This window comes from Psittacula echo (assembly GCF_963264785.1).
Source record: "Psittacula echo genome assembly, chromosome: 5".
Taxonomy (NCBI): Eukaryota; Metazoa; Chordata; class Aves; order Psittaciformes; family Psittacidae; genus Psittacula; species Psittacula echo.
Genome location: NC_137739.1, coordinates 39,906,093 through 39,924,851, shown reverse-complemented (window position 1 = coordinate 39,924,851; position 18,759 = coordinate 39,906,093). Strand labels below are relative to the sequence as shown.

Below are 18,759 nucleotides of genomic sequence, written 5' to 3'. Positions count from 1 at the left end.
CGGTACTCAAGATGACCAAGAAGTCCTGACACGGGTGGCAGTTTTTAAGCCCATACCTTTCAATAGCCTCAAGACCACCTGCGAGATGAGGGTGCTGTGAAAACCAGGGTACTAAAGGAGTGAAAGGACAGCCACGCCACAGCTCGGGCAGGCTGGGAACACATGGGCACACTGTCCAGGTGTTCCTGAACTCATTTCCACCTCTGAGCAGAAGGACTGTGCAGCAAACCCACCGCCACCACTATTCCAAGGAGCCGGTGCTGCTTTCCTTGGACACCTCTCTCCTCGCAGGGCAGGCTATTCCTGGGTAGCCGTTTATTTCTTTATCGGTTGTAAATGAACATAATTTTTCTCTCCCTGCAATACCACAAGCTCGAAGTTAATTATACAAAGAGAAATGCCATAGTCAAAATATACATGATAGGTATTATATTAGAGGGCTGGGGGGGGTTGGAGAAGGGCCCTCCTTTTTTCTTAGCCCAGGCAGGTGATTGAGATGCTACATGCTCCAGCCTTTGTCACTAAATGTGTGTCTGTGTCTGTGTGTCTCTGTATTAAAAATATATCAGTCTTGTGATGTTCTTAAAAAAGAAAGAAATGGAAGGCGGCGGGGGAGGGAATGGGCAATAGTGAAAAAGTTCTTTGACTGTGTCACATTCTTGTGTGGCTTCAGAAAATACACATGTTCAATTCCAGCACTGGCGGCAGCTCGAAGGTTCAGAGTTTAAATTTTTAACATTTTTCTGTTTAAGTAGTAAAAAAGGAAAAAAAAAAAACGAACTCGAGCAGCGGCTCCCCCCGAACCGAAAAGCAACAAGCGAATGGAAAGAGAAAAACCCCACAAATTCCTCATCAGACTTCTGCAGCTCCCAGCTAGTGAAAATAAGAAAACATCTCCTTACAGCAGAGGGGTGCTTGGGAGGAAAGGAGACAAGCCCCCGCGGGAGAGGTGGCCTTCAGAGATGGCTGAGACTTGGTCATCTCACGGAGCGGGGTCAGTGGCTGGGTTTATTGTGGTTTGTTTTATTTCAACACTTGCCGTTGTTGCTTCCTTTTCTTTTGTATCATTTTTGGGCGGGTTTTGTCCGTCTGGGTGTTTTTTCACGTTGTGATGGGTTTGCCCTTCTTGGCGCTCAGCTCTGTGATCGCCTGGGCAGTGGCAGCCTCTGACGAGCAGCCATTCCCTCCCATGAAACCACGCTTCCAGGACCGGTGTCCAGTGAGGTAACGGAGGAGGGGGGGTCCCTCCCCACAGTGGCACCGTCCCTCCACCGCCTAAAACCCCTTGATGTAGCAATAGGCCTCCAGGGTGGCGAAGAGGATGTACAGCAGCCAGAGGCTGACGAAGAGAAACGTCGTGGCCAGTTTGCACCCCCGGGGGCCGCCCAGCTCCCCCCCAAGGTGGGGCCGCCGGCGGTACAGGAGGACGCTGATGCAGATGAAGGCGAAGATGGTGAAGAGGGTGACGGAGAAGGCCAGGGTGCCTGCAGACACCTGGAACTCCTGCCCCTGCGACGCCCAATAGATTGCTGCCACTGACCATGCTAGCCCGATGCCCAAGAATACGTTGACGGCATTGCTGCCTGTGACGTTGGTGATGGAGGCGTCGGCATACACATCCTGAATGGCTGCGGCTTTGCTGGCGAACGTGTCTGCAGTTGGGGGAGGAGGGAAGGAGAAATCACTGGGTGTCCAACAGGATAAATGGTCAACCCTTTATGTCTGGGACACAGACCTCTCCTGGTGCACAGCCCCCCTCCTGGGTCCAAGGACCCCATGTTGCCACCAAGTGGAGTGCAGACCTTGCCTTGGGACAGGGCTTTGTGGAGCCCCTTCCCAGCCTGAACCCCATCCCATGACAGAGCTGCTCCCCTGGGTGAAGGACAGCCACCAGAGGACTTTCCTTGCACTCTGTTCCCTCCCCGCAGCCACCCCACCTGGTACAGAAGTGCCAAAGGCGACAAAGATGACGGCCGTCACTGAGTCCTTGAGGCCAATGGTGCAGCCGAAGTGGGAGGCGAGGTCACCGATGACGGCTGTGAGCATGCCAATGATGAGGATGGAGACAATGAAGCAGGCCCAGCCGTTGCAGTACTCGGTGGGGGGCACACAGGCAAACAGCACCTTCCAGAAGACGGTCAGGAAGTGCATCACATAGTCAAAACAGGATGGCAGGCGCTCCTCGCCAGACTCATCCTCATCCTCATCACCTGCTGCAAACAACATGGAAGAAGAGGTGCAGCGCGCACGATGGGGGAAGTCAAGATTACAGCCTCCCACCCCAGGGCTCCAGGGATGCTGCCTTCATGGGACAAGGTGGCACGGTGCCAGCCATGACGGTGGGCTCAGGGCATAGCAGGTCCCTCAGTGATGGGTGAGGCTTGGTAAGAGAGGTGCCTCCCAGGACACCTCAGAACCTGCAGGGCAGGGGAGTGGCACAGCGACGTGTTGTATCCACAAAGGGACAGCCCTGTCCCCATCCACAGGCCGTTGCATAGGAATTAGTCGACCTGTGGAGGTCGCTGCTGAGGGGCACCATGAAGTTATTGTTGCCCAATAACTTTATGCCAATATCAGCCCAAAATATATATTTTTTTGGGGGGTGAAAACTAGCACAAAGCTATGGAATTGGGAAACTGGAGAGACCTCTTGGTCTCCCCGCTCCACAGCATGGGGTGGTCACCAGCAGTGCCCCAGCAAGAGATTTCTCATCTCTGTGAGGGACCAGCAGTAGTGCTCCAGGCTCTTGGAGGAGTCTCCTTCTTAGCCTGGGGCAAGGTCATCCCCAAGGATGGAGGCATTGCCAGTCTTTGTGCTGATACAGGATAATGGAAGAGAAAGCAGGAAGGGAACACAGGGCAGATGGCAAGGGAAGGAGAGAGACATAAGAAGAGAGAAGCAGGCCTGGGAAAAAACATGGACCTGCCTCTAATGCCTGTTCCACAGCTGCATGGCTCTGGAAAGGGTGAGCTCTCCCAGGTTCCCCGGACAACAGCTGGCAGGTCTCTGGGCTTTTCCCTCCACCAGCGGCTGCCTCATGGGACAATATGTCCTATCTGCATGTGGTAGCCCTCTCCACTTCCAGAGACTCTACTGGCCATGGCAGACAGGACATCTTCCATCAGCAGGAGCTACGTGAACAGGACAACGCGAGGCAGGAGCCAGGAGCCCAGTCAGTCAGGATGGGAATATGCTGCCTATACACAGCCCTTCAGACCACTGAAGCAGCAGGAGCACTGCCAGCGAACATAAAGTCTTTGAAAACTGTCCTTCTGGATGTCTCTGCACCAAGAGATGGATCTCCTGGGCTCCTGGAAAATGCATCTGCAAAAGTCCAGTATACTTGGAGCAGAAAATCTCTTTGGACTGGCTTTGCTGATGGCCACAACTCGCGCAACAGCTGAGCATCACTGACCAGGCAGATCCTGTCTCCTCAGCCTAGACAGATCTCATCTCAGGCTGCATGAACCCTACAGATGCTGGTGTGGGTTTTCTGATGTGCCCTCACCTGCACTGACGGTAATGGCCTCCATGAACTGGTCCCTCCAGGAATGTGTCCCTACAACCAAAGCCAGGTTTGTCTTCTTAATCAGCTTGTCCACAGTGTTCTGTTGTGGGAAGAAAGATGCACAGCAATCAAACCAGCTGCTAGTGGGCAAAGCTGATCTTGCAGTCCGCTGTGGTCTCACATACCCTTCCCAAACCGTGGAAGTGCCACAAGCACTCTCCTACCAGCCAGATGAAGCCGCGCGACTGGAGTTGGGCCCACCTTCTCCCTGGACAGGCTGACTCAAACCTCACCACTTTGCCACCCCTTAATCCTGATGAGGCTCCTTATCTCACGCCTGCCTCACCAGAGACAGCTTTGCTCCTGCACTCTTCTGCATGCTGGCTCCTTCTGCTTCCAGCAGGGGTCCCTTGTCTTCCTCCCTTCACCTCTGCCTACCACCAGCTACTGTCCCTGGCATTTCTTGTAGGTTTCCCCTATCCTTTACTGCATCACACACTCTCTTTCCTCTTCCAGCATCCCTTTCAATGCCTCCTCAGTCCTGCTCTCCGTGGGTGCTCTTCAGTGCCACATAGCTTTCACCTGCTGGAGGACCTCTAGGACAACTACTGACCTTGAACTCGTAGGACTCCTCAATGATGACCTCTAGTTTGGGATGCTCGCCGAGTATTGGTTTGCCCATCTCTGCAATCCTCTTGGCTTCCTCCTCTTCAACTGTCAGCTTCCTTTCAGCCACCTCTGTGAAAGCAAGGTCAACACCAAGTTTAGACAGCAGCACTGGAGTATTGGGGCACCATGGGGACTTGTCTGCAGAGCCTGAGCATGGGCTTCCACAGCCCCTTCACAGCTTGCCAAACTCACACAGCAATATGGGGGCAGCGGTGGGGTGTTGGACCACAGAAATAAAGGACCAAGATTTTGGAATCTGAGTCACCAAAACCATACACAGCATAGTCTGAATTTATTAAAAAGAACCCCAAATAGCTGTTTCTCCAGCCTGCATTGGTGCTTTTGGATGGCATACATCCTCCCAACATCCCTGCAGCAGCCACATCTTTGGGGAGACGAAGGTACCAATTCATTTTGCCATTTGGCACAGTTGTCCTTTAAGACAGCTTTAATGCCCTGGCTTGTTTCCTGGCTTGAATGAACAAGAGATGGGATCTTTTTATTCCCCTTTAATTAGAAGATCACTATTGGCACCCTGTGCCACTCAGTGCTTGATCTAATGTTCAGACAGACACACACAGTCACAACAACACAAGCGCATTCCTAGTGTTCGGAAAAATGAACAGGAAGAAGTCAGGAAGCAAGTGGGGATTTTCTTTCATATCACTGCACATTTAGTTTCTGCTGGAGGAAACTAAACCAAGACCCCAAGTCAGCAGCATGCCGAGTGGCCCTGTGTCAGGCTCATCTTGCTGGTGCCCTATAGCAAACCCAGCTGAGGGAGGCTCTGGTTGTGTGGACGGGAAGGAGCACCCCAGCTAGCATGAAGGGTGTCCTGGCACTGTCCCCAGCCCCAACCTAGGTCTGCTTTCTCATACACCCAAGTGCAGGCACATGCCAAAGGTCTCTCTGAAAAGCCTTGACACCCCAAGAAAGAAGCTGGATTTCCCTTGGCTTTCCTGTGCTTGACGAGTCAGGGTATATGAAGCTGCAACATGGGACCCAGCTGAGCCTCTCCAGAACCTGGGGAGTGGAGTATCACAGAGGCAGAGCATCTTCTTGTGGCTAAGCAGAGATCAGATGTTACCCAAAGTTTACTGTAGAGGTTACAAACACCCCAGGTAACGCCTAAGATGGGATGAATCCCATATGGGCTCCAACAGACCAGATATCACACAGAAATTATAAAGTCCCAGTGAAATCTAGTTAAAAACTCTGCCTTCTCTCCATCAATCCAGCTAGATTGATTGCAAAAACTGTAAGCCTTGCCTGCAGAGTTTATAAAATATAGAACTCCTGTGGCAGGTGACATTATTATAAGCCATCACAGAAGCAGAAACTGCTGCATCCATCATTTGAAATCAATGACTTACATCAAAACCATCACTGCCTAGCTCAAAGACAGTGTACTTTGGATTGAGGAATCCCAAGTTTACAAAAAATGATAGACAGGGGAGAACAGCACCTGGAGAAGAAGATGGGCAATGCAGGATGCTGAGAGATCTGGGACAACTGCAGGTAAAGTCAAGCAAGTACAGAGGGGAGGAGGCAGCTGAGCTGGAGAAGTCCAGAAACAGGGTGAACTTGGACAAAGTGGCCCGCCGTATGCTACACTCAGAGGCACGAAATGACGATTATCAAGACTCAAGTTACTTGTATTCACTTGAGCAGGGAGTTAGATGAAATCTGCATCTCTTTTTCCAAGACGGAGATTGACGAAGTCCAGTCTCTGCCTCTACCTGGAAGTGTATGAAGATGACAAGCTGTACCCATCATTGATAGCGCCGGTGTTAACACGTATAGCACATATGTGCTCGCTGAGCTGCCTGAGCTTCCCCATAACCTGTAGCTCAGGGGAGGAGGTACCCTCAGCGCTGCAAGGCCCAGCTTGGCAGGTGAGCCGAGCACATGCTGACGTGTGCTGACAGCACTGAGCTGAGCTAAAGCAGCCACCCCAGCAGGGCTGCATCACCCAGGCGTGGTGATGGCCTGGCTCACCACTGCCTGCGCTGGGAAGTAACTACATCTGGAAAGCTGCTGTCACAGCTGGAGGCACGGTCCCTTGGGCTCTTGCCCACTGGCTGCAGTTGCACAGAGCAGAAAGCAATTGTCTGGATTCAGAGGAGCTGTCCTGAAAACAGGGAATATCAGGCAAAATTTTGTCGGCTTAACAACTCCAGGAGAGCCAGTGCAACAAAACCTCAGTCCCTACTTCAACTGATCTGACAAAAACCTTTGGCATGGTAAGACAACATGGAGCCTCATGTAAATATTAACTGTCCAGGCAAGGCTGAGCTGCAGGCAGGTCTGTAAGCACACACAGTGCAGAAAGCTTTCTCTTCGCTCTAGGCAGAGGTATCCAACACAGCTTTATTCCAGAATGTGACATCTCACTCGTGCTGGTTTATGTACCTGTGCCAGGCAGGACATCACAAGACTTGAAACCCTCCTCTGTGGAGGAAGATCTCCTGCATCTCTTATTCCTGTGACCAGGTCCAAGGCTGTTGGGCATGCTGCATGGGAACGCCTGCAGGACGTTCGGCTGCTAGCAGGTGGCTTTGTTGTCTCTGCAAGCCAGATACAAATCAGCTACTGATTTGATGAACATGGCAATCACTTGCCAGGCAGCTCTTGGAGTAAATTAAGTAATACATCCATGTCCAAGAATGGATAGATTGCTCTTGCAGCCTGGAGCTGGATGCATCATGAGTATGGGCCCAGGCACTGCACCAAAGTGAAGGTGCTGGCACTTACCACAGCACTGAAGGGCTGTGGGAGTTGTGCTGTTTCAGAGAGCACCTTGCCAGCAGAAGAAGCACCAACAGAGGCACCTTTAAGCCCGAAATAGGCCACTTGTGGTGAAGGGACAAGCTGACCAGCCTGCTGACAGCACATCCACCAAGACATGAATAATGGAGACCCTGCTGTCACCAAGCAGCTGTTCTGCAGCAAATATAGCGAACTGGGGCACAGAGAGAAGACACACGATTGCCCAAGAAGGCACATCAAGGATGTCCTATGGGGGCAGCTGACTGAATACCACAGCCAGGCTACGCCTTTCAAAGTCAGTGGCAAACCACAGGAGAACAGGCATAGGCAGAGCATTCAAATGGGTACCTTGGAGAGATGTTAATAGAGGAAGCTTGCAGATAAAGCAAAACTGAGGTAATTCTTTCATGCCCCATTAAAAAGCAGTCACAAAAACCTAACAAACTTCACAGGTGCATCTAAAAATATTTCATCTGCCATTGTGTTTTCACTGAGCCTCTCTCCTAGTGTAGGAGATAAACATAGATTAAGACTCACATGTCATTATTGTGCTCAATCACTCATGCAAGTGACACGTAGGTGCCAAATACCAGGCTAATGATGGTCCTCTGAAATTAAGGCAGTGCTATTTCTGGCAGGAAGGACAAGCTCAGGATCCCAGTTGATACATCTCTTGCCCCAGCCTATATCCACCCTACAGTTAAGATAGAGACCTAAGCACCTCCAAAGAGCAATACAAAGCACCTACATGAATCAACCACTTCTCCCCACCTACCTTTTAGGACACCTGAGCACCTTGTATCAAGAAGCAATGCCAACCTCTGCAAAGCACTAAACGCAAACCTGAAGCTGCTCCAGGCTTGCTGGGTCTATCTGTTCTGATGGGATGCTGAGGACTGAGTTGAGCCCCCTATGTGCAGACACAGCAGCTGATAGGGAGTCAACTCTTGCAACGTCTCAATGGCAGAGCACACTCCCGACGCTCCTGCCTTTCAGGGAAGAACTTCATCCGGCAGCCATGTGCACCAGCCTGCCTTTGGAGCCACAGGAGGCCACTGCAGCAAGCACGTGGCATGCTCCCACGTGGTCTATGGTAGCCACAGGGGCCCACCTCCCAAGGGACCAGGTGGTAGGGCCAGGGTCTCGGAGGGCTCCTCCAGGAAGCAGGGATAGGGCATTGGCGAGGTGTGTTACACATCCCCAAGTGCAGTAGCCTGTAAAGAACACTACCAAGGGCTGCGATAAATAAAACACAAGGGGAGGGGAGAGACAGATTTTTAATTTGGAAGGTCAAGTCTGTCAAGGTGAACGCGGCCAAGCTGCAGCTTAATTATTAACTAGCCTGATTTCTGTTTGTATCAGCATCAGTACCTGCTTTTCAACGCTGATTGCACCCCAGGAATTTGGGTTGACAGGACTCTGTGCTGTGAACCCTAATTAAGCCTGATAAGGTCTGTCTATGCCCAGCAAGAACAAGAGCTTGCCAGGACCTTCTGGCTGCTGCCACTTCCTCCCTGGGAAGGGGAAGGTGGTGAGAAAGGGGTCCCCTACATCCCACCCACTCTGGTATGTAGGTGTGTGCTACCAGCGAGTGCTAACAACCTGTCAGGGCTACAGGAGCACACACAGGGCTGTTGTGCCAGGTGCTACATCAAGGTGCTGTGCTCCTCATGCCAGGGAGCCCACAGGTTGGAAGAGATGCTATAAGCAGGGGAGACAACAGGTCTGGTAGGATCAAAGGCTGAGTGGGAGGAATGAGAATGAAGTCTGCTTTGGGCCAGGCTGTAACAATGGCCAAAGCTGACTCTAGCGCCTTCCTGCAGGAGGCAAGCAGACGGTTTTGGTTAAACCACTCTGTCCCCTCACTTACTCTGCTTCTTTCAGGGTCAGTTCAGACCCTTAAAAGTGGGACAGATGAGGGGGCCATCAGCCCCGAGTTACGGTCCTGCCACTGTTGGGCAGCGCTGGGCACATCCCTGCCACGCTCACTGCTCAGCTCTCTCAACAGCACGATTTACACAGCACAATGACTTACACTTGCAGCGCCATCCAGGGATGTGATCTGCAGCTGTTTTCAAAGTGCTTTCAGACCTACACATCATAGACAGTTTCTTGGGCTTGAAATGCGGTAAGCAGATCCCCTCCTCCTTTTATTTCTTCCAGGAGAATGGGGAGCACTGAGCAGCATTCCCACATCATGCATTGCTCCTGCAGGGTACTTGCTACATGGGTGCTTGCCCATTCAACCTCCTTCAGACCAGGGGGACCAAACTGGAACTGGACATTGCATGTGGCCTTCAGGACACGTCATATATTAAAGTCAGATAAAGCCCATTTCCATGGAGTAACGTGGCCATTGCACCACTCGAGGTGAAATAGGCAATGGGAAGTCCTTGTGACATCATCAGAGAGGTAGATACCCATCACCTAGGCAGTGCTGCAAGAATACCAGCCACAGACCAGTTTCTATTCCCTGTCACTTGCTAAATAAATTGGATTAAAACCAGCAATGTATTCATTGAAGATTGCTATGAGAGCCATTTCACACCCCTTGATCTCCATCCATTTCTAGAGAGGGCACGTATCTGCATGAAGGTCATCCCTTCTGGGGACTGAGCTGCTAGGAAGAAATTAAAACAACAATTAAAATGGGAACTTTTTGTTGCTGCTCCATAAAATATAATCCTGGCTAAACAAAGTAAACAGTGAGCATGAATGAGTTCCTCTCTCCAGAGTGCTGTCAAGCCATCAGTCACAACTAGGGAAGACTGCTGGCTAAAAGACATTCTGGCTTTTGAGGTTAGCATATGGATATGCCCTTTACTGAAACACATGTGCATGCACAAGCACCGCCAGCTTGGGCTGCTTTCTAAAAAGGGATGAATCTGCTTACTTAGCCCTGAAAGCTATTTTTGAGGCATGATACATCCAGTAAACATGCCCCAGCATCCTTAAAGCTAACTGGGAAATGCTGCACATTCATGAGAGGGAGGCCAAGGAACAGGGCTGGAAACTGCACATTATTCCACCAGTGGCTCTGCCTTGAAATTGCTGTTGACACAACTGTTTCCAACATCCCAGTCAACTGGCGTCGCTGCTCCCCAGCCTTTCCCACTGTGGACCCAGCGGTTTTAATACAGAAATGAAGAAAGATATTTAGAAATATTTTCTTTGATGTGCGTGAATAAGTGGATATGGGAGTAGAGCAGCATCTACCATTTAGATAATTCCTCATCGCTTTAAAGATGTGGACTTCCTGAGCCCAAGGACTTGCAAGCAAAGGCTCTACTCAGGCTTTCAGTGACTTTTGCAAAGGCTGGGAAGACCACCAGAGCTGCTTGTTCACTGCTGGCAATAGCAGGGACAACTGGAGCAGCTACGGACTTTGGTATCAAATATTTCCCAGTATAAAGAATATACGGAGGGATCATTGCCAGTTCCAAAACAAAAGGTTATGCAACAGAGGAGTTAAAAAACCCAAACAGGTTTGACTCTCAAGTCACTCCACAGCCATTCAATACCACTGTGGTTCTCTGCAGCCCCAGCAGCAGGTACTGGACACTTGGCCGACCTAGGCTTTCAAAACCTTTGCATAGCTTTGCAAGTCTGGCTTGGAGAGCCTGTTTGGAAGAAGCAAATATTGAGCTGAACCTGTGCCAAAGGTTCTCCCCTGCCCAGTTACTTTGCCTTGTGTGAAATTCATAGCCCTGTTTCCCAGGGAGGGTTCTACAAGGCAGGGGCGCAGAGCCAAGATCTCCCATTTACCCCCAGATAAGGGCTTCTGGGACAAGAGGGGCATTTTCACTTGGGCTTATCCACTGGTGCACCCCAGGGCTTCTACTAGGAGATGGAGCCACTGCAGTGACCTGGGCCTGAGACACTTCTGGCCCTGTGGAGGCTGTCCAAGAGGTGCCATGGGAGGGCGAATGCCCCAGGGCTGCAGAGGAGAGCCAGGGCACCCAGCATTCTCAGGGACACAGCCCTAGCAAAAGGGACACTGCATGGGAAAAGCGGTGGGAGCGAGGGGACAAGGAGCGGGACTGACAGATGATGCAGGGTTTTTTACCAAGATTCCTGCGTGCCTGTGTAATCTAAATCTAACATGACACAGACTAAACGAGGACATCACTTCTCTCCCCGCTGATTAGCTGTGATTGCTGCTGAGTGACACTCGCTCCAGCACGTGCCTCTGCGGCGAGGGGGCTCTGCTCACCGGCTGGCTGCTGGCTTGAAGCAGGAGCCTGGGCTGAGCACCATGAGCTCAAACTGAAGGCCAAGCACACACTGCATGAACAGAGGGCACGCCAGGGCAACCCAGCAAGGGGGGCACCCCAGGGATCCTCCTCCCAGACAGGGAGGAAGCTTTTCTTTATTAACTGGAAAGTCCATAGCTGGTCACCAAGTTCTCCAATAGGAGCTGCCAAAAGCAATCAGGCTGGATCACAACAGAAGGAGGAAAGCTATGTTATTTTAATAGAAATTATTTGATTCCTGGGGTTCTGATCAAATTAGGCAGCTACTGAATTAAAGCAATGAAATTACTGGGAAGGATGCTGTGCTCAACTTATCTCCAGTCCTCCCAGACCTGAAGAAGTAACAAAGGAAAATGTCCACAGCTCCAACAAGTTCTCTGTAAACACCCTAAGCTGGTATTTGGGGAGCTGGGGATTTCTGCCTGCCACTAGCAATTTCCTAATTAGCCCAATATCCAGTGGGCTCAGGCCATTCCCTGCACAGCAGATTTGGCATCCTCCAAAAATGAGCAGAGACTGAAGCTAGGGTGGCAGATGCTGTTCCTTTGATTTGCAGCACAGCTCAGGCATGATGAACGCTTTGGGTTCCAGCTCTGTTTGCAAACCTGTCAGACTCGAGCTCCTCTCTGCACCCTGCTGCATGCCCTTATCTTTTGATAAATGTTTCTTTAGTGCAAATTCAACTGTAATCATATCAGGAATTGAAGGAATAAGAAAAATACAGCTGGAGTACATCGCACTGCAGTGGGTCAAGGGAAACTGAAGTGACTGGGATTTCAGGCAAGGAAGGGGAGACTCAGTATTAATGCATGTAAAATCTTGCCACAGGGAGAGATGAAGAGTGCAGAACCAGAGCTGAGGGTGAGGAGGGAAATGGTGCTGGTGCTTGTCTGTCACGCCCTGGCAGTGCTGCCCTCTCACTGGTCACACTCCTGGAACCTCCATGGATGGGAGTTGAGGAGCACATGGCTGCATGCACTAAGGGGTGACATATAGCCTAATCCTCTATGGGAAGCGGACACCTTCACAGCCCTGCACCCTTGCCCACCCCAGGCAACACCATCCCGCACCCCAGCAGAAAAGCACAACCCAAGCCCCAGAGCTGCCTAAACAGGGGGTAGAGTCATGGCCTCAGACCAGCCAGAGCGTCATGCTCTGCTTTGCAACCCTGCCTGGGTCATTTCCCAAAGCCACAGGGAAGAATCTGGAATATGGGAAATGCTCTTAGATGTCAATCAATCACTGTCATGTTCTTAATGCATTGCTCTTAACTAGTTCCTGCTGGACACAAATACCACAAGCTGGGGTTGTCTACAACAAAGCAAACACAAACACAGGGGCTGACCAAAGGGGACAAAAATAGAGCCAGACCAGGCAGAGGAAAGGAGAAAAAGCACTTACCTTGGGTGAGCAGCAAGGCTGTAGGGAGAGAAGAAAATAAGACAGGGAAAGAGAATAAAAGAGGGAATAAGTTAATATCCGGGGGAAAAAGCTGTTTTGCAGATGATCGCTGTCAGTGAACAATGGACATGGTTCAAGGCAGCGTGCGAGCTTACTGGGGCTGCATGTTGGGCACAGGCTGGGGAGCAGACACCGCAGCAGTGAGATGGGGAGGAGGCTTGTGAGCACCAGGGTGCTGGCTCCCAAAGTCACACACACCCCCTAAGTGAAGGCAGAGGGATGGGATGCATGTGGGGATTAGCGAGGAGAGGAAGGGAAGAAGGGGAGGGGAGTGGTTACACTTGCTGTCGGGAGCCTGACACAACCCAAATTGACCTGAAGGCATAGAGCTGGCCCCAGCTCAGCCAGAAGGACGTGGTTGTGGTGGGGCTTGGCACAGCTGGGGAGCCCTGGTAAACTAGAGGATAGCTGAGAAGAGAGGGCACCCAGAGACAATGGGCAGCTCACTGCAAAGACCGTCATCAGAGGAAGGTGTTGATAAAATGGGCTCTGGCCTCCAGTGTGGAACAGGGCATTCCCCAGGATGCCCTAGCTCACCTATGCCTATCCCACACACACAGGTACCAGTCCCAGAGGGTCAGGGGGAGAACAGGCACACATAAAGCATCACTGCTTTGAGTCCTCCTGGCTCTCTCTGCTCCCAGCTACTGGCCTGCCCGACAGTGCTGCACTGCACGTGCCATGCAACTGTCATCACAGCAGGATGCAACTGCCACTCAGGAAATGTGATCGAATGGTCCCGTGAGATTAGGGAGGAAGGAAGGAGAAGGGGCAAAGGTCCTTGCAAGGGATGGACCTTACTCTGAATTTCCACAGGCACAGTCCAGCCTTCTAGCTGCCTTGGGCAGTGACCTCCTCGCCCTCCCCTGCCTTGATTTCTCCATTCCCCAGAGCTGTCACAGAAACCCAATTGGCTGGATCCCTCTTAGGCATTACCCCCAGAAAACCACAGCCTGCATCCCAGTCTCTAACTAACTACGAGAGAGTCTGTAGAGGAAAAAGTACCAAATTTCTCTAAGAGGTGCCATGCACCAGCTCTGTGCCTTAGTTCTGACTTCTACCTGTCTTTCAAACAGCAAACCAGTCCCTAAAGACTTGGTTGCATGCAATCACCATCTTGTAATTACTAACACTTACTATCATGCACTTCTAGTCTCTGAAGCTTTAAACTCTGTAGAAAGACTGAGTCAGTATTAACAGCCTCATTTGACAGATAGTAAAGCAAGCAAAGAGAGGCTAAAGGGAACATTTTGCAAACTCAGAAATGGGCTGGAGTCCAAAAGGGCTCATTTTCCCAGACTTGCCAGTTCAGGCCTCTGAAAAGCAGGTGCTTTTATACAGATGCACCTAATTGTATCTGTGCTGTTTGAAAGTGATTTCCTAAGTGATTTGTCAAAGGTTGCACGTCAGCATCAGAGCTGGGGAAAGTAATTCCAACTTCCTTGCTCCATTGGGCATCATCCAGGAGTGGAGATTTTCTTCCAGCATGTGGAAAAGCATTGGCTTCATCAAGATCTTCATCCATCTATCCACCTCCCTAGCTGGAATTATTGTGGGCAGTTCAGGAAGTTTCCCTTGTACAGATGGCAGATGGAGGTGCAGTGAAATGGGAAGGGAGAATTAAGAGGCTCCTTGACAAGTATCCTTTCTATTTCAGGGTCACTTCCTTTGGCGAGTCAAAAACTTTAGGGGGAACCATTCACGGATGTGTTCTGCAGCACATACAGTGCCACAGAGCCATTAAGAAGCAATAGGATGTTTGCTCTGTCCTCCGCACAGTTCTGCTTGGAAGTCTCCTACAGGTTTGTCACTTCCCCTCGTGGCATGAGTCTCCTTGTAGCTCTGTCCTGCTGCAGCTCTATGCTATCCTGTGGCTTCCTTACTATTCTGTGGTCTTCTGGTTCTCCAGACTGTGGGGAAATTTATTTGCCTTTTGCAATTACAGGCATTAGTACGATGGGTCGAATTGGTGTTCAAATTTAATATAATGAAATATTACTGGGCCCCTAAGCTACTGTGGTTATTAAAAAAAAATATATCATTGGTTCCTCATGTTTTTTAAAACTGTTATTCTAGTGCTCTGGGATTTGATTTTATTTTTTCCCCCATTTGCTTTTCAGCCTGCAAAAGAACTATTTTTCTCATTTTCACTTATGATACATGAATATTTGAAGAAGCCTATAAAGCTGTGAACGAAACATCAAGAATACAGATGCAGAAAGCCAAGGGATTATTTTATCTTTGTATTTCTGAGTGAATGCTGTGCATGCAAGCAAGAAAATGATTTTGCAGACTAAAGCTTTCTTCCTGCACATACATCTGCTGATGTATCCTTAGCTCTGACCTGTAATGTTTCTCTGACCTGTAATGTTTGCTGTAGTCCATCTTGGGATGCTGTACCTGTACCAGCCCCGCTGACAGCCCCCCATGCTGTTCCCATCCCACAAGCCTCCCTCCGCTTCCCCCCAGGCTGGGCTGCACCCCTCTATCCCTCCCCAGCCTCTCCTGCTCCTGCACTCCTGCTCTGCATGGCGCACTTCTCATGGGGCTAAGCCAGGCCACCTCATTGCTGTCGGCATCTCAGGTAGTCCCAAAGGCTTGACATGCAAATTCTTACAGGGAGCTGCTAAAATTAGTTCCACAATCAAACCCAAAATAGCAGTTCCAAGTATCCCTTACCTAATCCTTGCATGACATGAATGTAGACAAACCTGCATGCCCACAGACATGGCAGATGGCACTGCCTCTCAGAAGATCCAAAGCCTTCACCTCTAGATCCTAGTTTCATCCTTTACTGGGATTTCTCTGACCTGCAGGCCTGGTTTTCACCAGGTGAAGCCAAAATTGTGTGCACAAACTCTGCTTCCCCTGCCACCCCTGGAACTGGAGAATTTAGAACTGAACTTAGCTACTAAAAAAGATATTTACTAATAAACTGTTTCATCTGCATGTTTTCAGTGTACTTTGGAGCCATATCCTGCTCTGACACCTGTGTTGGTGTATGATACAGATAAGGGGCTGAATTCCCTCCTGCTTTAACTCTACCAAAACCAAAGAAGGTTAAACCAAGAGGAACCAGGCTTGGGAAGGGAGCAGAACAGCCATCGGGGGCAATCCTGTAGTTTACAGCAACCCAGTGTGATAAATGTGTGTCTCAGCCTTTTTCTAAACAGTGAAATACCTTTTTTCTGCTGTTTACTTTGCAGAGGGATTTGACCATGCATGCACAGCATGCTTTATTCTGGATTCATTCTTCATTAACATAAATCTTTTCTAATCACTATCCCTAAAGGCTCCAGGAAGCCACTGCATAGATAAATGGATCCTTGTTAAAGGGCTGGGATTTACAGAGTGAGGCTGAAATGAGGAAGAGGAGGCTGGATTTTGGTGAGATCCTCAGTCACACAGCAGGGCAGTCACAGGCAGCCAAAGGCAAGAACACATTGCTTGCACTTTGTACACACCCAAAGGAGCTCAGTGACCAAGCAAACTGCAGGCTCAGTTCCCCAGAGAAGTAAGGTTCCCCCACCTTCCAGATGTAACTGTCCACAGGCTCTGGCTCCACTCACTGAGGTGAGCAAACCGTTTCCCTAATGGACTGTGAAGAGCTATAAACATGGTTTTTATAGGCTAAACAACACAGAGATTTTGCAGCATTAACCTGAATGCTGTTATTATTGCGGACTCCAAGAGACTCTTCTCCGTCAGGAGAATCAGCAGAGTTCATCTTAATCACAGAGCTGTAAGCAAATTATTAAACCTTCGGGAAGGAGGTAACAGCAATCTAACATTTCTTTGCTATTCCCATCAGCAGCTGATGGAAGAAGGAAAATGCTAAGAAGCATCTGCCCACATTTCAGAAAACTGCAGCACATGTGCTCATGTATCAATGCTGCTTATCTTTTACGGGCACTGACCTTTGTACCAAGTCACATCATTCCATCAGTATTTGATACAGATAACTTGCTGGATCAATCCAAGCTAGGAATCTTTCTTCCTTTGCAGTTTAATCCTCACTCTGCGACTCCCAGCCACATCCTTCCTCTGGAGCACAATGCTTCCCCATCAGGGGTGTTGACACTTGATTAAAAGGAGCTGTGTTGCAAGATATATGCCCAGAGCAGTTGACTTGTGCTGGGAGGGCTGAGAGGACTTCAGACAAAATCTTCTCAAGCCAGGTCACGCCAGCAAGCTGTTCAATTGTGCTCACCAGCCATCTGTGCTCCAGTTTCCAGTGAAGTCGTATCTTGTGGGAGACATGCTTTCTGAAGCAAAATTTCACATGAAGGATGTCAGTCTCTTTTACAAAGCATAACCATCAAGACTCAGCCTTCATGCACCAGCTCTGAGGTTGAATTGTCCACTGCTGTGCCGCGAGCTGAATTCTCATGAGCAGATGCCCAATTACCATCATGAAACATAATTTTCCAATTTTTCACTGTTATCTGAAATCAAGTGAAACCTTCCAAAGTAGACCCACTTGCCACTCAGGCTTCATCAACACTAAGGTTAATCCCAGTTTAAGCAGCAGACCGAATTTACCCAGGTAAAGCAAAGCAAATTTTTCTCCTGTAATCCAGGACTGAGGAAAAAGTGTGAGAGCTGAAGTGTGAAGAAAACACGTCTCAAAAATCCTGCTGAGCTGACAGCAGCAAAATCCTCGTTCTGAGTTGTGAACTGACACAACACCAAAGCTGCCATGAGAGCAAGAGTCAAACCAGCAGACAGTGTCTTGTCATAAAGGAAAAGACTCATTTCACTGCAGGAACACTTTTAAAAGGTGTGGGAAAAAGGGTGGCCAGGAAGGTGGCTCAGGGTGCTGGGAGCTTTCAAAGCTCTGCAGTGCTCAGGAGACAGGGATTCAGTTTATGTGACTGCACATATGGAGGAAAGGTGAGACAAGAAGGATTCAGAGATTAATTTCTTAGAAATGGAGCAGACAAAACCATCAGTAAATCTGGGAGATGGCCAGGAGGATACAGAAAAGAAACATCTACCATCTTTGCCAAGCAAAGAATACGGGTCTGTCTTTGATTTCTTTTTACTCATTCACTTCAATATAATAAGCTTGCAGCAAGCACCATCTTTGCCAGGGCTCTTTGCATCTACCAAGTCAGTACCAAGTCAGTAGTGGTCTTCATCACAGACTGGGCTGGCAAGATACCCATCTCAGATCTATTCTCATCTCTTTGAATTATTGGAGCACATCAACAAAAAGAGCTGCTAAAGTAAAACTACTTGATGTGATTTGTTCGGATGATCAGAAAGGCTTTGAAAAACTCCAGCTGCAGAAAGCAGTTGGTGAAAAAGAATAAATGAGCTGCAAGATAAAGTTTGGTATTGTAGGTATAGCACTTATATAACAGCAGTGAGTGGTCTAGTCTCCTTATGGCAAGGTTTAACAACCAAATGCCCCAAGGCTCAAAACAGCACAGCACTAATATAATTGGGGGTAAAGAGCGAGGAGCAGCATCTGCAGATGGTGCAAGAAGTGTCAGTGAAAAGGCTGTACCAGTGGCTGTTACATGCTGTGCAAGCCCTGAGCAACATGAGGATAGGAATTTGTGTTTGAAACACCACAGGTACCTTTCTGGGTAGAGATGTTTTTTCTTCCGGTAAGGTGCTAACAGATGCAAACAGCAAGAGCAACAGGATGAATTTAATGCTGAGCTCTGGCCCTCACAGAGACTTTCCTGGAGATACACCCTTCTGCCCCACAGCTCTGTTCAGGGACAAGGAGATGTTCCCTTGACTGGAGGTGCCTGCTTTTTACCAGCATGTGTATGAGGCAGCACAGTCAACAATGCAAGCCCTATGGTAGCAAGCCCTACTCTTGCCTGGATCTTCTTCTACTGTGTGTCTATCAGAAACCACTGCCACTGCAGCCAGCAGCAGTGTGGTACCCTCAGGGACAGCACACTGGATTTGAATAACACTGGGCTCAGGACTAAGTTCTGCATCTCAAAATACACCACTCAAACTCTGCCCCTGGCTATTTTGAAAAGCACCCATCTACCTCCCTTCAGCTCTGCCTTCCCTTCAGGGCATCACATTTCATCACTGATTTCATCACTGCTACCTTGCTTGTATCCTTAAGGT

At 49.5% G+C, this 18,759-nt stretch overlaps 1 protein-coding gene across 6 annotated transcripts in view; it reads right to left on the bottom strand.

The window, feature by feature from the left end:
* Positions 1–1,275: 1,275 nt before the first annotated feature.
* SLC8A3 (solute carrier family 8 member A3) overlaps positions 1,276–18,759 on the bottom strand; it is a gene marked incomplete at both ends in the record, with an annotated part of 88,071 nt that continues 70,587 nt past the window's right edge. For 2 of the 6 annotated variants that reach the window (XM_080619203.1, XM_080619204.1), the window contains 5 exons: positions 1,276–1,652; positions 1,938–2,213; positions 3,509–3,608; positions 4,122–4,246; positions 12,601–12,618. In XM_080619203.1, coding sequence (XP_080475329.1) covers positions 1,276–1,652; positions 1,938–2,213; positions 3,509–3,608; positions 4,122–4,246; positions 12,601–12,618 — 896 coding nt within the window. Of the gene's footprint in view, positions 1,653–1,937; positions 2,214–3,508; positions 3,609–4,121; positions 4,286–12,600; positions 12,619–18,759 lie in introns of all 6 variants that reach the window. The other 4 variants (XM_080619201.1, XM_080619202.1, XM_080619205.1 and 1 more) reach the window with 2 other exon arrangements.